Raw genomic sequence first — 20,745 nt, forward strand, 5'->3', positions numbered from 1 at the left:
TTACTGGTTCAATCTCATTAGCTATATAGAAGCCTGATTCCTCTCACGTTGTTATTATTTTCAAAATTGTTTTAACTATTCTAAGTTCATTTGCCTTTCCATAAAATTTTAGAATAATGTTGTCTAGATCTACAAAAGCTCTTGCTGGAGTTTTGGTAGGAATTATATTAAACCTTTATATCAACTTGGGGGAAATTCACATCTTTAATATGAAGATTCTTTCAATATATGAACATGATATGCCTCTCCATTTTTTTAGGTCTTCTTTAGTTTCTTCATCAGCATTGTATAGTTTTCAGCATACAAGTCTTGTGAATGTTTTGTTAGATTTACATCTAAGTATTTCATTCTTTTGAGTAATTGTAAATGGCATTATATTGTTAATTTCTGTGTTAATGTGTTCATTGCTAGTATATAGAAATACAAATTGATTTCTGTGTATTTGTCTTGTAACCTGAAACCTTGCTGAACTCACTTATTAGTTCTAGGAATTTTTGTGCAGATTCTTTTCGATTTTCTACTTAAACAGTCATGTCATCCTTTTATCAAATTTTAACCTGCCATATTTGCTTCACATTTTTTAAAAGACTTTAACAATATAGGTATAATTTTCTTCCTCTACTTCTCCAGAGATAGTTATCACTATCATGAATTCACTTTTTATTGTTTCCTTATGTATTTTGTACTTTTTTAAATATATGTTTGAATATTCATGAATGTTATATAATATTTTCTAGGTTTTAAAATTTTACGTGTGTTCCCTTTTGCATTTGATTTTTTCATTTAACATTGTTTTTCTCCAAGATTTATCCCAGTTGTGGAATGATGCCAAGTTTGTTCATATAGCTGCTAGTAGTATTCCATTGCATGAATATATATTCTTCTATTGATGGACATTTAAGTTGCTTCCAATTTTTTGCTCTTTGTTTTGGTTTTATTGATTTCTAAGGGTTCATTATATATTCTGGATTCTGACCTTCGTGGTTATTTGTGCTGTCAATATCTCCTTCTAGACTTTGGCTTGCCTTTTAATTTTGTTTATGGTGTCATGTTTTATAGAAGTTAAGTCAGATGGATAAATCATTTCTTTTATGGTTTGAGCTTTTCATGTCTCATCTAAGACATAATCCTACCCTGAGGTAATGATGATATTCTCCTGTATTTTCTTATTAAAAAATTTAAAGTTTCTTTTCATATATAGGTCCTTAACCTACCTGGAATTGTTCTTTGGTATCAGTGTGAGGCTGAAGGGTCTAATTTTATTATTTTCCATTTGAGTAGACAGTTGTCCCCCAAACCATTTATCAATAGCCCATTCTTTTTTGTGCGGCATGTGGGATCTTAGTTCCCCGACAAGGGATCGAACCCATGCCCCCTGCAGTGGAAGCGTGGAGTCCTAACCACTGGACTGTCAGGGAATTCCTCTCAGCAGCCCATTGTTGTTTTTTTTTTTTAATTTATTTGTTCACTGTGGTGGCTTCTTTTTTGTGGAGCACAGGCTCTAGGCACGGGCTTCAGTAGTTGTGGCTTGCGGGCTCTAGGCATGGGCTTCAGTAGTTGTGGCTCACGGGCTCTAGAGCGCAGGCTCAGTAGTTGTGGCGCAAGGGCTTAGTTCCTCCGCGGCATGTGGGATCTTCCGGGACCAGAGCTCGAACCCGTGTTCCCTGCATTGGCAGGCGGTTTCTTAACCACTGTGCCACCAGGAAAGCCCAGCAGCCCATTCTTTACCTGTTGATTTCTAAGATTACTCCTGTAATATCAAATTTCTTTATATGCTTTGGATTAGTTTTTGAGCTCTTCTATTTGTCCCATTGCTATACCTGTCTATCTCTACATCAATAAACATCTTACTGTCTTAATTGTTCTAGCCCAAGATAAGCCTTGATATCTTGTAGTGTGGATCCTCCTTTTTCTTTTAAAGAATTATAGCTATTCATGGTCACATCCCCTTCAGTATAAATTTTGAGATAAGCTTGTCAAATTCCATATAAAACCTGTCGTGATTGTGATTGAAATTGACATTTTGGGGACTTCCCTGGTGGCACAGTGGTTAAGAATCCGCCTGCCAGTGCAGGGGACATGGGTTCGAGTCCTGGTCCGGGAAGATCCCACATGTTGCGGAGCAGCTAAGCCCATGTGCCACAACTACTGAGCCTGCACTCTAGAGCCCGCAAGCCACAACTACTGAGCCCGAGTGCCACAACTACTGAAGCCCACGCGCCTAGAGCCCGTGCTCTGCAACAAGAGAAGCCACTCAATGAGAAGCCCGGGAACCGCAACAAAGAGTAGCCCCCGCTCACCGCAACTAGAAAAAAGCCCGCGCGCAGCAACAAAGACCCAAGGCAGCCAAAAATTTTAAAAATATTAAATAAATAAATAAAAATTAAAAATATATATTAAATAAATTAATTTTAAAATATTAAATAAATAAATAAAAATTTAAAAAAAGAAATCAACATTTTTACTCTTTTAGTCTTACTGTCGTACCTCTCCACTTACTTAAATCTTCAGTAGCCTTCAGTATCCTTCAGCTTGGGGTGAACTTTATCTTTTAGTCTTCTTAGTAGTTTATTGGATGTATCTCAGATTTCTGAGTTATTTCTTTTGCTGTGTTATTCACTCACTGTATAGCTAAGGATTAGTGTCTCTTAACCTTTTGGTTTATCTAGATCTCAAAAGAATGTATAAAATTAGACTCTATGAAATGTATAGTTACTTTTCAGGAGAAGGAGAAACAAAATGCCATTTAGCAAGTTTGAATCTTCTTGAAGAACAGAATTGTGTAAATAGAAAGGTAATATGCATAATAACACCTCCTTTCATTCTTTATTATTTTTGTGGAATGTCTCATTTTGTCTTTTAGCCTATGTGATTTGGGTGGTTTCTTTTGTGTTTTGTGTGCCTTGAGTAAACTGAGTCAAAATTTTAAAAAGAAATTTTAATCCCTTACCACAAAGAAGAAATGGTAATTATGTGACATGGCAGAGGTGTTAGCTAATGCTATGGTGTTAATCATTTTGCAGTATATAAGTGTATCAAATCAACATGTTGCACACCTTAAACTCATACAATATTATATGTCAGTTACATCTCAATAAAACTGGAAAAAATAAGGAACTGATTAAATTATAGATTGGGGGAAAAAAAGAAATGTAATACTAGGACTCTGGCACTAATTTTTAGCAGCAAGAGAACCACAGTGTGATTAAAAATAAGTATGCATAGCCATTACGACTCAAGATTTAGAATAGGGAGTGTTAGTAATTAAGCAATATTACTTGGAATTCCAGTTATAAAGTACTAGAAACCATTCATAAGCCTTCCAGGCTGCTAGTATTTATTGAGCAGGTATGTGTCTGAGAACATGAATAAAAACAGAAAAAAAAAATTTTTTAAATTTGAATTTTATGGTGGTTGTTGGTAGCTGGAGAGGGAGCATAGCATAATGATGGAGAACATGGATTTGGGGACCAGAAGCTGCCTGGGTCTAATCCTGGCCCTGACACTTGCCAGTAATGAGTGAGATACTTAACTATTTTCTGCTTCAATTTCCTCATCTGTAAAATGAGAATAATAGTAGCACCTACTGCATAGATTTGTTGTAAGGATTAAATTAATTAGTACATGTAAAGCACTTAGAAAAGTCCCTGGAACATAGTACAGGCTTCATAAGTGTTATTACTAAGTTCTTCTTATTGATCATTATCAGAAATATCCCTAATTCTGATGATCTTACACATATATTGAGAATAATGTATGTAAATGCCTAGTTCTATAGCTGGCATATGGCAGGAACACAGTAAAATGATACCTATAACTATTGTGTTCTTTTTTCTTATCTAGTTGCTTAATTCTGTATTTGCTTGAGGAATCTTATTTTGTTTCAGAAAAAAATTGAATCATTACTGTTTTTGAAAGTGTTCTATTCTGTCATTAGTATTGTTTCTAATGTATAAAGTATATTTCTAATGTATAAAGATAATTATTTCTGTCGTAGCTGTTATTTATTTATATGTACTAGACAGTGTTCTAGGTGCTTTACACATATTATATTACTTCTAGACCTTAAAACAATGTTCCACTGTCTCGGTAAAGGTTCAGAACAAGAAGGTATTTTGGATAAGTTCAAAAGAAATACTTTTTTTATTTGAGGGAAACAGTAACATGATTTCTGTTAAAGGAAAATCAAACAAAATATATTTTAAGGCAAAAAGCCTTAAAAACCTGGAGGTAAAGAGGATATTTCATTTTGATGAGAGATTAAATTCACCAGAAAGATTAACAGTTTGTATGCACCTAATAACCTGGCCTCAAAATGTATAAGACAGAAACTGACAGAAAAGCAAGGTGAAATAGACAAACCCACAATCAGTAAAGATACAGGTTTAAACAACCTTCTTAACAAGCTTGACTAGTGGATAAATAGGACACTGTTCCCAACAATTGCAAAATACTTTCTTTTTAAGCAAACATGGAATATTTATTAAAATTGAAATATGCTGGGCCATAGCAAATCTCAAGAAATGTCAAAGGGTTGAAATCTTACACAGTAGGAGTCCTCATAAGACTCCTGCATTGGGGATCCATTTGAGATCTGTAGTCAGGAATTTAAGGTGAATCATCAAGGCTTTTTTCTCCAGCAAGGTTAAATGGTTTGGTTGTAAGGATAAGAGAAGGTGATTAGTTGACTAACCAGGAATGAGGTTTCCCGGGAGACCATACCAAGGAAGCCAGAGGTAAGGGAGCTAAGGATGTTTACAGAGGCATTTAATATTGAATCCTGGAGTCTAAGCTGAGCAAGAAGAGAAGTGAGGACATGATGAGGATGATGGACAGTGGGAAAGTGGTAAGATTAATGGATGGGAGGGAGGTATTAATGAAATAAGAGAATTGCTGGAGTACATGAGCTGGAAGGATAGAAGGTGGTGGTCAGGTGTTGGGATGTTTAAAATCAAGATTTTGGAGATGATGCAGTTACTGGGGCGGATGATCAGGGGAGGTGGCCGTGGAATGGGAAACTGGAATGGTATGTTGGACATGATTGTGATGAGGAGACCTGAAAGGCCACAGTGTTAGATGAGTCATCCATATGATTATTGACATCACCAAGAGCAGTTTAGGAGTAGAATGGACCTTAGCAAGGTTCTGAAGCCTTTAGTTGAAGAGTGAGGGAGTTGAGGGTCAGTAGATGACATAAACAAGTTAGGATAGTAAATGATGAAGTCTGATGGCAAGAAATTAAAATGTGTTCAGGTTTTTGAAGGAAAAGAGGAGAAAAAGGGTTTAAGGAGAAGCAAGGAGGAATATTGCCCGTCTACAGGAAATGTTGGAAGAAAAGTAGCAATCTCCAAATGAGAGGGCTTCCAGGGACAGCCAAGTTTCAAGTTAGGGAACTGAAGGGGAACTTTTCAGGGAGAAGGTTGAATAACACAGGAATTTTCACTCAGTAAAAATTATCCATTGCCATCATTTTCATCATCATCATCATTATTCATATTAGATTTTGTGGTTAGCTGTTGTGTAATACCATTCTTACTTCTGGACACTTCAGTAAACTTTATACTGTTGTATTGATATGTCATTTACTATTGATTTTTTTAATTATTGATATTTTCTGTGAAAGTTTGGATAGCCAAGCCTATGATAATGAATATCAAAATAATCATTATCCTATCATATTGGAAAATCGTGTTTAATCTCATTTGTTTAATCTCATTTGTGGAATAACTACCATATGCCAGGTGCTTCTCTATTGCTGGAAATACAGAGACATGTAAGATATGATACCTCTTCTCAAAGAGTATGGATCAGTAAACTCACCAGATATAACTTGTGAGTTGTACACATACACAGCCTTACACACACAGACTGAAAGATTTTACACGCACGCCCTCAGACTGTTCTAGCAGTGGTGGTCCCCTCGAAGACATGAAGGAAATGGAAGAGGCAAGATATTAAGGGGAGCTTTTCATTTTTAGCCTGTGTTCTTTGAATCTTGTATTAAAATGCATTTATATAGTTTGTTAATAAATAATATCAAATATTCTATTAAAATGCCTTTATATAGTTCATTAATTAAAAATAAGAAAATTTATGGAAGTTACAGTTTTTCTTTGTAGTAATTAAAAGGAGAAATTGTGGGGACTTCCCTGGTGGTCCAGTGGTTAAGACTCCGTGCTTCCACTGCAGGGGGCACAGGTTCAGTCCCTGGTTGGGGAACTGATCCTGTATGCTGTGCAGCGCAGCCAAAGGAAAAAGAAAAAGGAGAAATTGTGTTTTTTTAAGCTTAAGTCTTTGTTTTTTTCTAGGCAGGGATACCAATGGGACCAATACCAGCAGGAGGAATGCCTTACCTGGGACAAGCACCATTCCTAGGAATGCGTCCTCCAGGCCCACAGTACACTCCAGACATGCAGAAGCAGTTTGCCGAGGAGCAGCAGTAAGAGATCTCAGGATGCAAGGATAAAGATACACGATAGCAATCAATTTTAAAATTGTCAAGTGATCTGTAGTGCAGATTTGAAGCTCGGTGCCTTTACGGTACCTTTAAAACTCTTTAAAATACTCTTATTATTTAAAAGTTTAACGCCAGAAGGGACCTTAGAGATCCTGTAATTCAGTCCTCTGACTTTACATCTGGGGAAAGTGAGGTCCAAAGAAATAAGCAAGTGTCAGGCTGGGTTACACAGTTACCAGTAAGACCTGGACCCGAGTTCGGGCCTCCTGAGTCCCAGAACTACTACTCTTTCTCATGTATGATACTGCCTCCTCAAGTAAAGTTTCTTTTTTGTATGCAAAGAGTGTTTTTATTTCGTCTACCTCCCTCTCTGTTTTTTGTAATTACTTTGAATGTAAAATGTTGTCTCCTCCCCTTGCAAATTAGACAGGAAATAAATTCACGTCTATAATTTAGGTAAATCACTTTTTAGACTTATTTCATGTATTTGGAAATTAATATAGTGGTGAAATAGGATAGTCTTCAGAAAATTAGATATAATTATCAGTGAAGTTTTTAGTTCTAGAAATGCAAGATGACTTTGTAGAAGAAATATGAATATAACAGTTGATAATCCCTGAAGCTGGCTCTTTACTAGATTGTTTTTCCTTCAGAAAACGATTTGAACAGCAGCAAAAGCTCTTAGAAGAAGAAAGAAAAAGACGCCAGTTTGAAGAGCAGAAGCAAAAGCTCAGACTTCTGAGTAGTGTGAAACCCAAGGTAACGTATTCCGGCACACAGCCTACCCCCCTGAATGTGCCTATTCTCAGTCATTTAGTGGATTTTGTTACGTGGGCACCAGCGCAAGCTGAGGCTGTGGTTGATTTGTTTTGGTTTTGTCTAAGTCCGAAAGCAAAGGACTTTTCTTTTTCTGTAAAGTTACTTTATTGTTGAAGGGAATGGGATAGCAGCCATTATCTTCTCAGCTCTTGTTTTCTGCCTTTGCAGTGCTTGTAATCTTTTCTTGGGAAGCATTAATACTGGATACTTAATATCTAACAGCTGTAGCCTAAAGTATTTCTAAATGGGCCTTTTAATAATCTTCTTTAGAGTGTTGTCTTACGCCTTCGCTTTATGTCAATGTTTTTCTGACTTGGAAAATTCACTATCCGAAGTATGTGGTAAAAATATTGTAAATTGACGAATATTTGCACTTTTCTTTCAACTTATGTGGATTAGGACGAAGTGTGAGAGACAAGTGAAGAAATACATATACATTTATTGTCTCCCAGACAGGAGAGAAGAGTAGAGATGATGCTTTGGAAGCCATAAAAGGAAACTTAGATGGGTTTTCCAGAGACGCTAAGATGCATCCTACTCCGGCATCACACCCTAAGAAACCAGGTAGTTTTAATTTAAAATTTTTCTTTTGTTGGAAGGTGACTTATAGTCCCTGTGTGTTTAATTGACCATTATGTGTGTGTGCCGAGAGTGAATGTTGAACTCCTCCTTCAAGCTAAGTACAGATTTGGATGTTTTAAAATTTACAGTGGGTTAAGAGCTCTGGTCTAGACAATCTTGGGGGGAAGAAACCTCTTTGTCTTCTAGTAAATGTCAGTATGACAACTTGTAAATCTTCTGTATAAATGAATATGTTAACGTTAGTAAAATCCATTCACTAAAAACAAATGTAATAAATGAGTTTACCATTTCATTCTCATTATTTTAAAATAGTTTTACTTTTGATGTACTAGTTCATATTTTATTCAATGTGATGAAACTTACAAATTTTCTAAATGACTTCTTTAAAAAGTCATGGATTTATATGTATAAAATAGATAACTAATGAGAACCTACCGTATAGCATAGGGAACTCTACTCAGTGCTCTGTGGTGACCTAAATGAGAAGGAAATCCAAAAAATAGGGGATATATGTATAGCTGATTCACTTTGCTGTACAATATAAAATAACACAATATTGTAAAGCAGCTAAACTCCAATTTAAAAAAAGTCATGGATTAAATAATATTTCTCGTGAAATTTTATTTTTTAAAATACATTCCTTTGTAGTTTTTATTTTCATTTACCATCAAATAAGCAAAAGAAAAGTACCTAATAGAGCAGGGTAAAGAGATATTTTGGGGGTTTTTTTTGCATGTGTTTTAAACATTTAGCAGTTGAAATGAGTCTTATCTTCACATAACTGTTACCACATCCTTTTTTTAAATTTGATATTTTGACATTTTATTCTCAGCTAATTTCAAGAATAACATACCATTAATACGTGAATAGTTTTCATAAATCATTCAGCAAGTGCTATTTTCTGCAGGCATGTATTACATTGACAGTTTTTATAGGTACCTTTTATAGGTGATATCAGGAGGGCATAATCTAATATTGGCACAGTAACGGGTTCTTGACTTTCTGGGACAGCTTTGCCTCTGTGCTATTAATTTCACTTGCTAGATTATATACTCAGATTATCATTACAAACATATGCCCCAAAGTAAAATATATACTGATATTGAAAAGGGAATGGATATTAGCAATCAGAATGAGTTCAGAAAGGAAAAACATACCTAAAAATGAAAATTATAAGCTGAATAAGCTAGTCAGTAAGTCATTTAAGTATAGTCGTTGGAATGGTAAAACTGGACCCAGCATGGAACCTAATTAGATAAAGGAGAAGGCGGCAGAGAGGAATGGTCATTGTTAGGTCACATACTTTTCTATCCATATAGAATGGCCCCTTTGGACAACTGGGTATGGTTTAAAATCTTCATTGTTAAGTAATAAATTGGCGTTTTGATGTTCCCCAAGGGATTTCCAGAGCTTCTCCAGCTAGGGTCTTAAACCTAGGCCTAAAGTATGTAAAAAGTTTCCAGCCTTTTTACCACCAGAGGCATAAATGCCCATAGACTGTTTACCTTAAAATATTGAATATACAAACTGTACCACATAATTTTTATACTTCTTATTAATTATATATATATATATATATATATATATAGCTACAAGAGTTTCTAAGCCAAAATATATACCACATAGAATTAACATAATTCCAGTCAAACGGAAAGAAATTTTTAGCCTAATAAAAAAGAAAGAAAAGAAAACAAGTTGGTTTAGCCTAAACAGTCAGCTAGTATATCCATAGTAGCTGTCAGTTTTGCATTGTTACTATTTTCTACCAGTACTGATCTGAGAACCCAAATTGAGAGCTTAAATACACAGTCTCAGTAACCATTATCGGGAGGGTTGAGATTCATTACGACATGGCTTTTTTTAAACGAAATTCATTAAGGCAGTAATTTTGCATATTCATTTTGCATCTTTCATAGAACTTTAATGCTTACAGGCTTTATTTCATGGATCCAAAAGAGAAGGGTCCAAAAGAGAAGCATATAGTGTCCCCATTTTTCAAATGAGAGCCTTTTTTAAAAAAGACTGCTCCTTGTGACATTAGACTTTAGTAAATGTTAAAGCAATACAAAGAAGTTAAAAATGTGAAGAAGCAACAATAATAGTATTGTTAATGAGCCAGTATTAAACATAATCCCTGTAGAGAAGGTTTATTACATAAGTGAATCTCCTATTTAACGGTAAAAAGCCACAGTGATGTTTATATCTTTTAGAGGCAAAGATCTTTTAAACATAGCTCTTAGGGTTTACTTTCTTAAATTGGCTGTTGAGTTATTTGACTTAGCACTTTATGATGTCCTTATTTTGATGCTTTGCACAAGAAAATATCACTTTGGTAATATGTTTGATGTTCTTGTTGCCTTTGTAATTTTTATTCCCCACACAGTAAGTTTCATCCTCATATGAAATATGAACTATGCTAAGTGTATGGATTAGGCATGATTTATCAAAAATTACAAGTATGCATCATGCATTGTTTTTTACTGGCATAATGAAGTTTAATCATCAGTATATATCTGTCTAAAATGTATTCAGCAACATATAGGTTTGTTCTCTTATTTATATTGGTTTGAGAAAATATTATCCAGATAAACAGATCAATTGGATTTCAAAAATAATCACCACTTTGATGTAAATTATTAGTGGTCTCAAGGGAAAAAAATAAGTGCTAACTTAATAAAAGAAGGAAAGAAATTTTGAGCTTTACATTTTTCTGTTTTTGAATGAAATGCAAAATAGCTATAAAACCTCTTTTTTAAAAAGACTAAAAATGAAATTGAGTTATTTGTAGTGAGGTGGATGGACCTAGAGTCTGTCATACAGAGTGAAGTAAGTCAGAAAAGCAAATACTGTATGCTAGCACATATACATGGAATCTAAAAAAAAATGGTTCTGCTGAACCTAGGGGCAGGATAGGAATAAAGACGCAGATGTAGAGAATGGACTTGAGGACACGGGGAGGGGAAAGGGTAAGCTGGGACGAAGTGAGAGAGTAGCATTGACATATATACACTACCAAATGTAAAATAGATAGCTAGTGGGAAGCAGCCGCATAGCATGGGGAGATCAGCTCGGTGCTTTGTGACCACCTAGAGGGTGGGATAGGGAGGCGCAAGAGGGAGGGGATATGGGGATATATGTATGCATATAGCTGATTCACTGTTATACACAACAGAAACGTAACACACCATTGTAAAGCAATTATACTCCAATAAAGATGTTAAAAAAAAAAAGACTAGGGCTTCCCTGGTGGCGCAGTGGTTGAGAGTCCGCCCGCCGATGCAGGGGACACGGGTTCGTGCCCCAGTCCGGGCAGATCCCACATGCCGTGGAGCGGCTGGGCCCGTGAGCCATGGCCGCTGAGCCTGCGCGTCCGGAGCCTGTGTTCCGCAACGGGAGAGGCCACAGCAGGGAGAGGCCACAGCAGGGAGAGGCCTGCGTACAGCAAAAAAAAAAAAAAAGACTAAAAAATTGATTGTAAATAGACATCAAAGTGTTTTGCATTCCTTGTATGATTCTGTTCGTTGTTACATGTTATTTCTTATTCACCTCCGCTATTCATGTTTCATTATATTCTTTTGGGGTTATACTACATCTTAATTTCTTTTCCCCTGTTGATTTTCATTTCTGTGTGTGTTTCATTGCCGTTTTCCATTTTGCAGATTATCCCACATCATTTCATTCTGCTAAAACTGTCTCCCCATCACCTGCCTTTCTTGATGAAGAAGAATTCAGTGACTTTATGCAGGGGCCTGGTGAAGCTCCCACATGTGGGTCTTCTTCCACTTCCCAGCCTTTTCAGTCTTTCCACCCCACCACCCCACTTGGCCAGTTGCATGCTCAGAAGGCTGGAGCACAGTATATCCCTCCAGGTCAGAGTCCAGTGTCTGTTGCCTTACATGGTGTCCCTGGGCAAATTCCTTATTTCTCTACTGCTTCAGCCTCATACAATGTGCAGAAAGCAGGTAACTACTAGACTGTTAATGAAAGTATTTTTTAAATAATCTAGGATAATTTATTTCACTTATATAAGTAGAATAATACAGTGATGTTGGCACAGAAACATGTGCCTGAATATATGAGTACTGTTGAAATTCACCAAAGTTAAGAATATAGATTTTTTAATTCTGGGGGCTTCACATTCTGGAAAAGTGATTGGAAACATCTGCTCCTAAATTAGGACCTATTTAAACCACCTTAGAACTTTAAGAACACACTGATTTCTTCAGGAGATGCCTCTTGTTTGGGGAAATCACCACCATCATTTTCTTAAGAGTAATGAGCCAGGGAAAGCTGCTTTAGAAAGTGCTTTCAGTGATAAAGCACGTTGGGGTCAGAAGCCCAGGTTCTCCATTTACTACCAGTTTGTCCCTGGACAAATCTTTAAACATTTCTATACCTCAGTTTTATCACTTGTGGGGGCGGGAGGCAGTTACTGTGTCTTGAGGCACAGAATAGTGCTGAGAGGAATCTTAGCAGACATGTACTCATCTACACGTTCTCGGTTGACAGATGAAGAAATAGGCGATAGTTAGTAGAAGTGTCTGTATCTTGTATAGGTCACCAAATTTCTAAGGTAGTACACCTTCCGCTACCATTCTACCTACTGTCTCACAGAATTCCTGAGAATCAAAGTAGATAATGATGTTTAAGTTCTCTAAAATCGCTGAAGTGTCTCAAGCCCTAGACAAATACGTGGACTTGAATTATTTCAAAATTTATATTATATGTGGCAGGGCCTTCCCTTTAGAATTTGGGGGGTGGAGATGGATGGTTGAAAAATTAGAAGCTTGCAGTTATATACAAATAATCCTTCATGCTGTTTGTTTAGGCCCTTCCTTGGAGGAGAAGCTCCTAGTATCTTGTGATATAAGTGCATCGGGGCAGGAACAAATTAAATTAAATACTTCTGAAGTTGGGCACAAAGCCCTAGGCCCAGGTTCCAGTAAGAACCATCCCAGTTTAACGGCCAATAACGGGGGTGCTGTAGATGGACGTGTAAGTGGTACCACTACCGCAGAGGCAGAAAAGACTTCAGACCAAAACCTGTCCATTGAGGAGAGTGGTGAGCTCATGAAATATTCAGCGAAAAGTTCATTTAACCAAATGTTGCTCAAATGCTAACACCTTAGGCATTAATCTTAAAATGAATGCTGCTTGATTTTGCTAATCAAAATTTTGCTTAAAATATATTTAATGCATTCCTTTCTCTAATTAACCCCTACAATTTTGCTCTGAATTCTTTAAACACGCTGTTATTCCTTTTAAAAAAATTTCGATAACCAGTTTTTTTAATCGGAATCATTTCTGATTTAAAATTTCTTCTCCTTTTATTTTATAAAAAAACTATTTCCCCCTCAAACTTTCTGTTCTTCTGTAAGGTTGAAAAGTTAAAATTTAACTGGAAAAGTCACCAATGAGAATATAGTTTTGCTTCTCTGAAATTAATCGTACACACTGCTGCCTAAATTAGATCCACATTTTTGTAAACTCAACTTGCAGAGATGAATTACAATGTGGGCAGCCCAGGAGGCAAACTTTTGGAGGCTATTTTACAGGACAAAGTGAAAAACAAAAATTTTAAACAAAAATGCTATACATCGAAGGCAGCAGTGTCATATTCAGGATTTTAAAAAATCAGACTTTGCAAAGAAGTGTTATTAAAAGCTGCAAGTCAAGCTTGGGCATTTTTTCTTTTGTTTTGCGTATGTAATCTTTAAACCATCATCTCTCATGTTTTTGTCTTTAAATTGTAATATATGTGACTGGCATCAAGCCTCATATGATCCAGAATATTGATTTTGTACATCTTAGGGGTATTTTTTTGTTTGTTTATTTTTAGTTTACACCTTAGGACATAGGTGTACAAGAGTTGCTTAGAAACCAAATTTTAGTTGTATTGGTGACTTTTTTTTTTTAGTGTCTCCAGTGCTCTTCTTATTAAAAAAAACATGACACAGTGTGATTTCCCCATCTGCTACATGTACCAGTATATACATTAGATAATGTTCTTTAACTTCTTAGGTGTGGGAGTATTTCCCTCACAGGATCCTGTTCAGCCCAGAATGCCTCCTTGGATATACAATGAAAGTTTGGTTCCAGGTAAAAAGAGCTTTTTTGTCCAAGATTCCTATCTGGATACTTTTACTTTAAGTGTTGTAAATGTAGTTATAAATATTTACTCTTGTGGTTACAGAATATGCAGAAGGAATTGTAACTTTTTCTTATTTTTTCAATTGGCACAAGGGAATAGTGTATTTAAGCCATATTTGATGTGCATAGAATAATGACTATTACAATGGCATTATGTTAATCACAGTTAGTATATTGCAACTTGTTCAATTTGCTTTGCAAACCCCTTAAAAACTAAAGGTAACTTTGATCTTTAGCTCTCTTTGTTGGTCATAGACTTGATCTAGGTTCTGCACTTAATTTAAATAAAACTCATGCAAGATCCCTGTAGCTCAACTTTTTGGGGGAAGAAATTATTAATGTCTGCTTTTCCTCAGAATCGCATAATCACAAATTGAAAGGCTCATTTCCCAAAACCACAGGGGACTTCAGTTGTACATAAAGATAATTGATTTCCTCCCAACTGCCCGTTAGACAGATTGCATCTTTTCTTCTTCCTCTCTGTCTACAAGCCAAACAAACAAAATCTAGATCTTGGTATATTTTGGGATTCTGTCCCTTTTTTGCCAGCTTGTATTTCTTTCTCCCTTCTCCCTCCAAACATACACGTACACATAATTTCCTAGCCAAAATATGTGTTCTTATGGTCAGCCTACTAACTGTAATCCATATCTAAATGCTAGATGTAAAATTTTTGCTTTAAGCGTTTTTCTCTGTCTGCCTTAGCCCTACTTTCATCCCCCAAACTCCTCTAACTAGGCTTGCCAGATTTAGCAAATAAGCGTACAGAACATCCAGTTAAATCTGAATTTCAGAGAAACAGCAAATAGTTGTTTAGTATAAGTATACCCCATGCAATAATAGGCGTCCTGTATTTTATGTGGCAACCCTATCCCTAACAGCCTTTCCCACTTTGTCCTTTGGAAAGGCCATTTTATAGTGAAAAACTCCCCAACGGTCCCTTCCTTTTTTCAGACACTTTCCGCCATCTAACTGAAACCCTGTCTTTCTCTGAAGGCTGTGTTCCCAAAGCACCTTACCCAATGATGTTTCCTCTAATAGCCTCTAATTCACTGGGACAAGAGAAAGGTGATATTGGTATAATTCTTGCTTCCCACTGCTATTTTCAAATTAGTCCCACCATCATTACTCTACAACTTCTTTTTTAAAGTCCAGAACATCTGCTTATACCACCTCCATCTTATTGTTCCTATCTACTAATGAATTATAAGACTTTCTCTTATCTTTAACCCCAAATCTTTGTCTGTAGGGCCAAACTCCAACCTCTTCTAAGCTCCAGACCCTAATTGTCTGCTGGATATTTCCACTTGAATATCTTTACAGCAGTTTAAACCCTTGATGTGGCTCCAGTTCTCTTAAAGCAGTTTGACTTAAGTTTATTCTTGTATAAGCGGCAATGACAACAAAAAAGATGAATCACTTGTAATATGTTTACATTTGTAATCTGGTCTTTCCTTTAATAGATGCATATAAGAAAATTTTAGAAACCACAATGACTCCGACTGGAATAGATACTGCTAAACTTTATCCCATCCTGATGTCATCCGGACTTCCCAGGGAAACTCTTGGACAGATATGGGCCTTAGCTAATCGAACCACACCTGGCAAACTTACTAAAGAAGAACTTTATACTGTTCTCGCCATGATAGCAGTAACACAGGTAGACATTGTTTCTAAGGTTAGGTCAAATTACTTTCCAATATAAACTGAGAGAATATGAATCCTTTTTTCTACAACCTTGCAGAACTCCTTGGACTTTAAAATTTAGATTATTTTCAGGATACAGTTCTTTAAAAATGTGCATTTTATATGATGTGCATACTAGCAAAATATTCCTTTGTTTAAAGACTTGAATATATTAACATTCTCTGACCTAACTGTAACCCTTCTGAACTTGAAAGTTAGTTAGTAATAGATGAAATTACTCTCTGTCCTTTGAAGTCCTTGTCTAAAATTCCTTAGATACAGATAAAGTATACTCGGTCTGGCAGCAGTTTTTCTCATATTACAAAATCATTGTAAATGATTTGATTGTAGCGAATTAACCAAACTTGTCAGAGTGAAAATGTCAGAATTGGTATGTGTTGGCCATTTCTTTGCTAAATATTAGATTCACATTAACCTCATAACTTATTTTCTTGTGTCAAATTCCTGAGTTTTGGGAGAGTCAGAGTGGAAACATACCAGGGCTGCAGATTTTACAGTTAGGTCTCTCTTTGCCAGATTTGGGTTGTATGTGGTTTGCAATTTCCTAAAGTGTTTCCATTTTCCTCCTGTTCTATGTAGAGGGGTGTTCCTGCCATGAGTCCCGATGCTTTAAATCAGTTTCCAGCGGCTCCTGTTCCAACTTTAAGTGGCTTTCCTATGACTTTGCCTACTGCTGTGAGTCAGCCAACTGGGATGCCTTCAGGCCCTGCAGGCTCCATGCCCCTCACCCTCGGACAGCCAGTCATGGGCATTAATCTTGTTGGACCAGTCGGGGGAGCTGCAGCCCAGACTCCCAGTGGCTTCATGTCAACTTACCCTGCAAATCAGGTAAATGGAGAGGCTATGCAAAATGGAGAGGCTGTGCATATTCTGAGTTATCCCTGGAAAATGAATCCAGGCAACTTTTTTTTTTCCATGAATGCAGAAAAGGTGCTGGATTATGATGGACACTGGAGGTGAAAATTAAGCAGTATTAAAACAATACAACATTTAATTTTTCATTATTTAAAAAAAAATTTCTTAAGCCTTAAGATACTTGAATTTTGGCTAAAAGTTTATAGTTCTTTATCATATATGTCTTAAACATCAAGCTTAATAAAGCTAATTATATCCTTAGGCTATGTCTTTTGAGGAAGCTGCTAAACCTGAAATTAAGATGCTTCAGTTTATTTTTCACTTCTCAGATTAGCAAAAAACGTTTTAAACATATATTCAGTGTCAGTAAAAATGTAGGGAAAAGGGCTTTTTGGTACAGCCTTTTTGGAAGGCACATTTGGCAATAGCTATCAAAATTCTAAATGTTCATGTCTTCTGACCCAGCAGTCACTCGATTAGGAGTCTCACAGAACTTAGTAACTCAAATTAGCAAAAATATACAAGGATATTTGTTGTAGCATTGTTTGTTAGAGTAAAAAATTAGGAATAGCTGCATATCCATCAGAAGAAGAAAGGTTAAATAAATTTTGGCTTATCTCTACAGTGGTAAACTATTAGATTATTAAAATGAATGCCAGTAGATGTACATGTACTGCTTGAAAATATGTCCATGTTCTGTAATTACATTTTTTTAAAGTGCAGAACAATATAATATAAGCTCGTTTTTCTATAAAACAAATGAACTGTTAACAGTGCTCACTTCCTAAGCATGGGATTAGGAGTACGTGTTCACGATTTCCTTATACATGTATGTGATGAGTTAAAACAAACTTGTATCACTTCTGTAATTTACAGACATGATTAAAATGTTTTATAAAGATGGCAGTTTCTCAGTAATCCATTAAATGTGATTCAGCTATTTAAAAATTATATAAATTAACTGTTTAAACCAGTCTTTTACCGTTTGTACAACAGAGCATTTTAAAATATTAGGCAGCATTCCTGCCTTAAGCACTTGAGTTGATGTTTTTGTCTAAAGGGTGTTCTTCTAAAATTAGGTGTTTGTACTTAAATGGGAAGAGTTAAAAAGTAGTTTTTGAGGGCTTCCCTGGTGGCGCAGTGGTTGGGAGTCCGCCTGCCGATGCAGGGGACACGGGTTCGTGCTCCGGTCCGGGAGGATCCCACATGCCGCGGAGCGGCTAAGGCCCGTGAGCCATGGCCGCTGAGCCTGCGCGTCCGGAGCCTGTGTTCCGCAAGGGAGAGGCCACAGCAGTGAGAGGCCCACATACCGAAAAATAAAAAAAAAAGTAGTTTTTGAAAAAAAAAAAAGTAGTCTTTGAGGTGGACAGTTGAAGATTTGTTCTTTACCTTTTTATCATAAGACGTTTTCTATTTCAATGTCCTCTGTAAACCTAGGTTGTCAAACCAGAAGAAGATGACTTCCAGGATTTTCAAGATGCTTCCAAGTCAGGATCCCTTGATGACTCATTCAGTGATTTCCAAGAGTTGCCTGCTTCTTCAAAATCAAATTCTCAGCACGGAAACAGGTAGAAAAGAGTTGAATATAGTTAACACTGTATTTAATAATTGAGAAAGAGGCCATCCACAATGAGAAGCCTAAGTATAAATAAGAGAATTAAGACTCCTTACTCGCATGCTTTCTTGGTTATTCCTAGTGTATTCCTACTTTCAGTCTTCAAACTTCCTTCCCCTTTGTCCACCTTAAACTTCAGCTTCTACCATTTCCTCCCAGTACACACCTGCTTAACAATATTTCTTTTTGCTTGTGCTAAACCTGATTTATTACAGCTGAGTGCACCTGTGCCACGCATGACTTCATGTTCTTATATTAGATCCAGGTCTTCAACTGCTGAAAAGCTTTTTAGGCAGGGGCACATAATTTGACATTTTGCAATATAACATACTATTGCTTTTCCACAGAAATCATCATTTAGAAATCTAAATATGATTATTTATCCATGTTGCTCTTCTGTTTGAGATCAGTGGCTTTTAGGCCTTCAGGTTTCTGTTTGTTTGCATAGACAGTTGCATAAACATTTTTCTCATGTTTTAACTTTTAGGTACAGTAAGTGATTCAGTATGTTGTCAACACCTTTCCATTATTTTTTTTTTAACATTTTTATTGGAGTATAATTGCTTTACAATAGTGTGTTAGTTTCTGCTTTATAACAAAGTGAATCAGTTATACATATACATATGTCCCCAGATCTCTTCCCTCTTGCGTCTCCCTCCCTCCCACCCTCCCTATCCCATCCTTCTGGCTGGTCACAAAGCACCGAGCTGATCTCCCTGTGCTATGCGACTGCTTCCCACTAGCTGTCTATTTTACATTTGGTAGTGTATATATGTCCGTATATATACTACCACTTTCTCACGTTGTCCCAGCTTACCCTTCCCCCTCCCCGTGTCCTCAAGTCCATTCTCTGATAGATCTGCGTCTTTATTCCCACCTTGCCCCTAGGTTCTTCATGACCTTTTTTTTTTTTTTTAGATTCCATATATTTGTGTTAGCATACGGTATTTGTTTTTCTCTTTCTGACTTACTTTACTCTGTATGACAGACTCTAGGTCCATCCACCTCACTACAAATAACTAAATTTTGTTTCTTTTTATGGCTGAGTAATATTCCATTATATATATGTGCCACAGCTTCTTTATCCATTCATCTGTCGATGGACACTTAGGTTGCTTCCATGTCCTGGCTATTATAAATAGAGCTGCAATGAACATTGTGGTACATGACTCTTTTTTTTTTTTTTTTTTTTTGCTGTACGCGGGCCTCTCGCTGTTGTGACCTCTCCTGTTGCGGAGCACAGTCTCCGGACGCGCAGGCTCAGCGGCCATGGCTCACGGGCCCAGCTGCTCCGCAGCACGTGGGATCTTCCCAGACCAGGGCACGAACCTGTGTCCCCTGCATCGGCAGGCGGACTCTCAACCACTGCGCCACCAGGGAAGACCCCATGACTCTTTTTGAATTATGGTTTTCTTAGGGTATATGCCCAGTAGTGGGATTGCTGGGTCGTATGGTAGTTCTATTTTTAGTTTTTTAAGGAACCTCCATACTGTTCTCCATAGTGGCTGTATCAATTTACATTCCTACCAACAGTGTATGAGGGTTCCCTTTTCTCCACACCCTCTACAGCATTTATTGCTTGTAGATTTTTTGATGATGGCCATTCTGACTAGTATGAGATGATATCGCATTGTAGTTTTGATTTGCATTTCTCTAATGATTAATGATGTTGGGCATCCTTTCATGTGTTTGTTGGCAATCTGTATATCTTCTTTGGAGAAATGTCTATTTAGGTCTTCTGCCCATTTTTGGATTGGGGTGTTTGTTGTTTTGATATTGAGCTGTATGAGCTGCTTGTAAATTTTGGAGATTAATCCTTTGTCAGTTGCTTCATTTGCAAATATTCTCTCCCATTCTGAGGGTTGTCTTTTCATCTTGTTTATGGTTTCCTTTGCTGTGAAAAAGCTTTTAAGTTTCATGAAGTCCCACTTGTTTATTTTTGTTTTTATTTCCATTTCTCTAGGAGCTGGGTCAAAAAGGATCTTGCTGTGATTTATGTCATAGAGTGTTCTGCCTATGTTTTCCTCTAAGAGGTTGATAGTGTCTGGCCTTACATTTAGGTCTTTAATCCATTTTGAGTTTATTTTTGTGTATGGTGTTAGGGACTGTTCTAATTTCACTGTTTTACATGTAGCTGTCCAGTTTTCCCAGCACCACTTATTGAAGAGGCTGTCTTTTCTCCATTCTTGCCTCCTTTATCAAAGATAAGGTGACCATATGTGCATGGGTTTATCTCTGGGCTTTCTATCCTGTTCCATTGATCTATATTTCTGTTTTTGTGCCAGTACCACACTGTCTTGATTACTGTAGCTTTGTAGTATAGTCTGAAGTCCAGGGGCCTGATTCCTCCAGCTCTATTTTTCTTTCTCAAGATTGCTTTGGCTCTTCGGGGTCTTTTGTGTTTCCATACAAATTGTGAAATTTTTTGTTCTAGTTCTGTGAAAAATGCCAGTGGTAGTTTGATAGGGATTGCATTCAATCTGTAGATTGCTTTGGGTAGTAGAGTCATTTTCACAATGTTGATTCTTCCAATCCAAGAACATGGTATATCTCTCCATCT

The 20,745-nt window shown here is 36.7% G+C and overlaps 1 protein-coding gene across 8 annotated transcripts in view; it reads left to right on the plus strand.

Moving 5' to 3' along the window:
• The window catches only part of SYNRG (synergin gamma), a 92,279-nt gene that overhangs the window by 21,484 nt on the left and 50,050 nt on the right, over positions 1 to 20,745 (plus strand). For 4 of the 8 annotated variants that reach the window (XM_059997348.1, XM_059997350.1, XM_059997351.1 and 1 more), the window contains exons 4-12: positions 6,309 to 6,439; positions 7,111 to 7,216; positions 7,729 to 7,840; positions 11,518 to 11,727; positions 12,687 to 12,920; positions 13,880 to 13,957; positions 15,472 to 15,668; positions 16,295 to 16,543; positions 18,008 to 18,138. In XM_059997348.1, the coding sequence (XP_059853331.1) occupies positions 6,309 to 6,439; positions 7,111 to 7,216; positions 7,729 to 7,840; positions 11,518 to 11,727; positions 12,687 to 12,920; positions 13,880 to 13,957; positions 15,472 to 15,668; positions 16,295 to 16,543; positions 18,008 to 18,138 (1,448 nt within the window). Of the gene's footprint in view, positions 1 to 6,308; positions 6,440 to 7,110; positions 7,217 to 7,728; positions 7,841 to 11,517; positions 11,821 to 12,686; positions 12,921 to 13,879; positions 13,958 to 15,471; positions 15,669 to 16,294; positions 16,544 to 18,007; positions 18,139 to 20,745 lie in introns of all 8 variants that reach the window. The other 4 variants (XM_059997352.1, XM_059997354.1, XM_059997353.1 and 1 more) reach the window with 2 other exon arrangements.

This window comes from Delphinus delphis, chromosome 19 (genome assembly GCF_949987515.2).
Source record: "Delphinus delphis chromosome 19, mDelDel1.2, whole genome shotgun sequence".
NCBI classification, from domain to species: domain Eukaryota; kingdom Metazoa; phylum Chordata; class Mammalia; order Artiodactyla; family Delphinidae; genus Delphinus; species Delphinus delphis.